Raw genomic sequence first — 3,657 nt, 5'->3', positions numbered from 1 at the left:
GTACTCCTTACTCAGTTGTTGTTAAATTCCTTTGAGTTGTTTCTGACTCATAGTGACCCTGTATAGGGTTTCCAAGGAGCAACAGATGAGCTTTAACCACCTATCCTGCAGTTCAAACCAACCCTATCGTCTAGCACATTAACCCACAGTGCCACACTGGGACTCCATTTATTCCTTACTCTAAATTCAGCTAATGTCTTGGTGTATGCAGCTTTATCCCAGTTTTCCACCATTCTCTTGTTTTTATTTCAGTCCCTGATATGTTGCAAATGCTTTCCCAAAGTTCTTCTCAAAGCTGCCTTTACATCATTGTTTTTCAGGCTATAGATGAGGGGATTCAGCATGGGAGTGATCACACTGTACTGCACAGAGAAAATCAACTCCAGGGGTGAGCCTGAGGTTGGTATGAGGTAGCGTAGAAAAGCTGAACCATAGAATAAGCTCACTGCAGTGAGGTGGGAGGAGCAGGTAGAGAAGGTCTTCCTACTGCCTGAGGTAGAACTGATGCTTAGAATGGTGGAGATAATGCGGCTGTATGAAATAAAAATCAAAAATAAGGTTACCACCGCATGCAAGAAAATGGAACAGAGCAAAACAGTGATGTTCCTGGAAATATCAGAGCAGGACAGAGCAAGGATAGTGGGTAGCTCACAGCTGAAATGGTGGATGATTGGGGTGTCACAGAACACCAGGTTTAAAGTTAGCAGGATATTGATGAGTGCATCCAGAAAACCCAAGGTCCAGGAACCCCACACAAGTTGCATACACAGCTGTTTACTCATGATCTGTCCATAGAGCAGAGGATGGCAGATGGCAGCATAGCGGTCATAGGCCATCACTGAGAGCAGAAGAATCTCAGTCCCTCCAGTGAAAAACACAAAGAAGCCTTGAGCCAGACAGCTCCTTACTGAGATGGTTTTTGTCTTTGAGAGGAGATTCTCCAGTAGCTTAGGCACAGTAACAGAAGAAATGCAGAGATCCAGAAAAGAGAGGTGACCCAGGAAAAAATACATGGAGGTGTGGAGGTGGGAGTCTGCCCTGATCACCAGTAGCATCATGAGGTTCCCCATTACGGTCAGGAGATAAATTGCCAGAAATAGCATGAAGAAGAGAGGCTGAACATGAGGGTAATCAGAAAGTCCAAGCAGAATGAAGTCAGTGATTGCGCTGTGATTCCTCAACACCATTTACAAAGGCTGTATCCAAGAAATTATATTGAAAAGCATGACATTCAACATTCTTCCATTCCTCAAGCAATTTTCTCATTGCATTGCTTTTCTTCTCCTATCATTATTACTCAGTAAACATTTTTAATTTCTAGTATGGGCTAGGTTTTCTGCCAGTCAATTGGAACATAATGATGAATGACATATGGTCCCAGTCTTAAAATGACTCCTGTTCATTAAAGAACATGCATATAAAGAAAAATAACAGTATAAAATTGTGTAATTGGTGCAAAGGGAGACCAAACTGTGACTTTAAGAGATATCAATAATAATTTATATTGAGAAAAACCAAGCAAAAATGTTAAGTGGTTAAATTACTGCCTCCATTCAGGCAACTGGTTTGTTCCCCACCAATGTATCTCATGCACGGTCAGCACCTGTCTGCCAGAAGACATTTTCATGCTACTATGAAGACAGCCCTTAACAACAAGAACAATGAAACTGCACAGCTTTCAGTATAGATGGTCCTGAAGATGTTCTTCTGAAAATCAGCCATCAAAAACCCTATACATCACAATGGTCAGATCTAAACCTATCCTAGTGATGGGACAAGACTGGGTAACATTTCCTCTATAGTTCATGGCATCACCACTTGTCAGGGGTCAACTTGATAGCATTTAACAACAGCAACAGAATTGTTATTAGAAAACATCAATTACTTAGTTTTATGGATTGTGTATTCCAAGGTTCACAACTAAGAAGAAGCAAACCATGCTTGTTAAAACATGGGTAACTCAAAAAAGCTGGTATCCAAAAGCTGGTATGAGTGAGCATCAGAGACTAATGGTTCAGCATGTGGGCTGCTGAATCAGACTGCATTCAAATCCCAAGTCCAATGAAAACCAGCTAAATGACCTTGTGCATAATATCTACATCCTGTGCTTCAATTTATTTCTATATGAAATGCAGATAATTACCACAAAAGGTTTTAAGGAGTAAATGTGAGATAATATACAAAGTTCTTTATCTGGGACATAGTCCTAATTATACAGTAAATGTCTGTCATTACTATTATTATCATTATCGCTATTTTTCCTTGAGACTTCAACCCTAAGCAAAACTCAGATAAGTTCTCACATAAGGTGAAGCACTATCAAAGATCAAAGTTATTGGTTTCACTGTTATTGGCATGTATCTTATTTTTTAAAAGCTTAAATACCTTTGAGTTACTAAGGCAACTTCATTATAAAGTAAAGCACGGAATTCTCTTTAGAGATGGGAAGAGTCAGGAAGTGCTTGTGATTGAGTGTTGGTCCAAGAGCACATCCTTTATATGGACATATGTCAAAGGAAAGATCAGAGTGTTAGAGCAAGCAAGCAAGCAGTAAGAACACTGAAGTAGTATCCTGACTATAGCAGATGCCAGGTAAAGAGTCCCACCTTGCCTTATTTATTCAGCACCATTCTTTGGTAGTGTAGTGGCTATGATTCGGGCTGCTTGTCATAGCCAGTAGTCAGTAGTTCAATGTCAGTAGTTCGAAACTACCAGACATTCTGTGGGAGACAGATGAGGCTTTCTCCTCCGTAAAGATTCACAGCCTTGAAAAGGCAATACAGGGTCGGTAAGAATCAGAACTGACTCTATGGCACATAACCACCAACCACCACTACCATTCTCCCAGGAAACATAGTAAAGAATTTGGAAACTCATCCTTAGGAACTGTGAAAGTTTGAATTTTGGCTTCTATGGAAACATTGGCTTCTGTTAGAAATACCCACTGCTAATCTCTGTTCTAACATGCGTGGACTCACACTCTGCAGCCTGCTTAAACTAAGACCAGCACATTCAATTCTTGATATGCCTTTGTTGGAGAGACATTTGGATTAATTTCCATATTGGGACTCTATATACCAAATTTCTATCTCATGGTCAGATTTGACTCTTACCCTTCCACTCTGTCTTTCTTAAATCTTAAGGTGTGCTTTGCAATAATGTTCTAGTGAACTGAACACTGAATGTTTATCCACCATTTCTAGCTGTGGTCATACACCCTGAAGTCTGACCTTTGATTCAACCATAGGGTTCACTGTAGTGGTCCAGTCAACTTTCTGGTCATGGCCATTCCTAACAAGTCCAAATGAATCCAAAGGATAGGGGGGATTTCTGAATCCTTTTTTATTAGCTGTGCAGCCAGAAATCTAACCTCAAAATCCTTCCTGTAATTCAAATAAAGATTACCTGTATATTTTGTGCAGTCTTCAACTTGAATGCAGAACTTTTGTTGAATTCCTCTACTAAGAAGGGAAAGAAGCTCTGGTAGCGTAGTAGTTATAAGTTGGATTGCTAACCTCACGGTCAGCACTTCAAAACTACCAGCAATTCCACAGGAGAAAGATGAGGCCTTCAGCTCCTATAAAGATTTATAGCCTCAGAAACTCTATGTAGGATAGCTATGAGTCAGAACCAACTCCATGGCACACTACCACTAAG

At 40.3% G+C, this 3,657-nt stretch overlaps 1 protein-coding gene across 1 annotated transcript; it reads right to left on the bottom strand.

Annotated features, from left to right (window-relative positions):
• Positions 1-248: 248 nt before the first annotated feature.
• Positions 249-1,187, bottom strand: LOC102819127 (olfactory receptor 8S1-like). Its single transcript, XM_006877719.1, has one exon. The coding sequence runs from the start codon at positions 1,185-1,187 to the stop codon at positions 249-251; it is 939 nt and encodes a 312-aa protein (XP_006877781.1).
• Between the last annotated feature and the right edge of the window lie 2,470 nt (positions 1,188-3,657).

The sequence above is a fragment of the Chrysochloris asiatica genome, unplaced genomic scaffold (assembly GCF_000296735.1).
Source record: "Chrysochloris asiatica unplaced genomic scaffold, ChrAsi1.0 scaffold00568, whole genome shotgun sequence".
Classification (NCBI taxonomy): Eukaryota; Metazoa; Chordata; class Mammalia; order Afrosoricida; family Chrysochloridae; genus Chrysochloris; species Chrysochloris asiatica.
The sequence above is the reverse complement of the archived record's forward strand: the minus strand, read 5'-3'. Positions and strand labels throughout refer to the sequence as shown.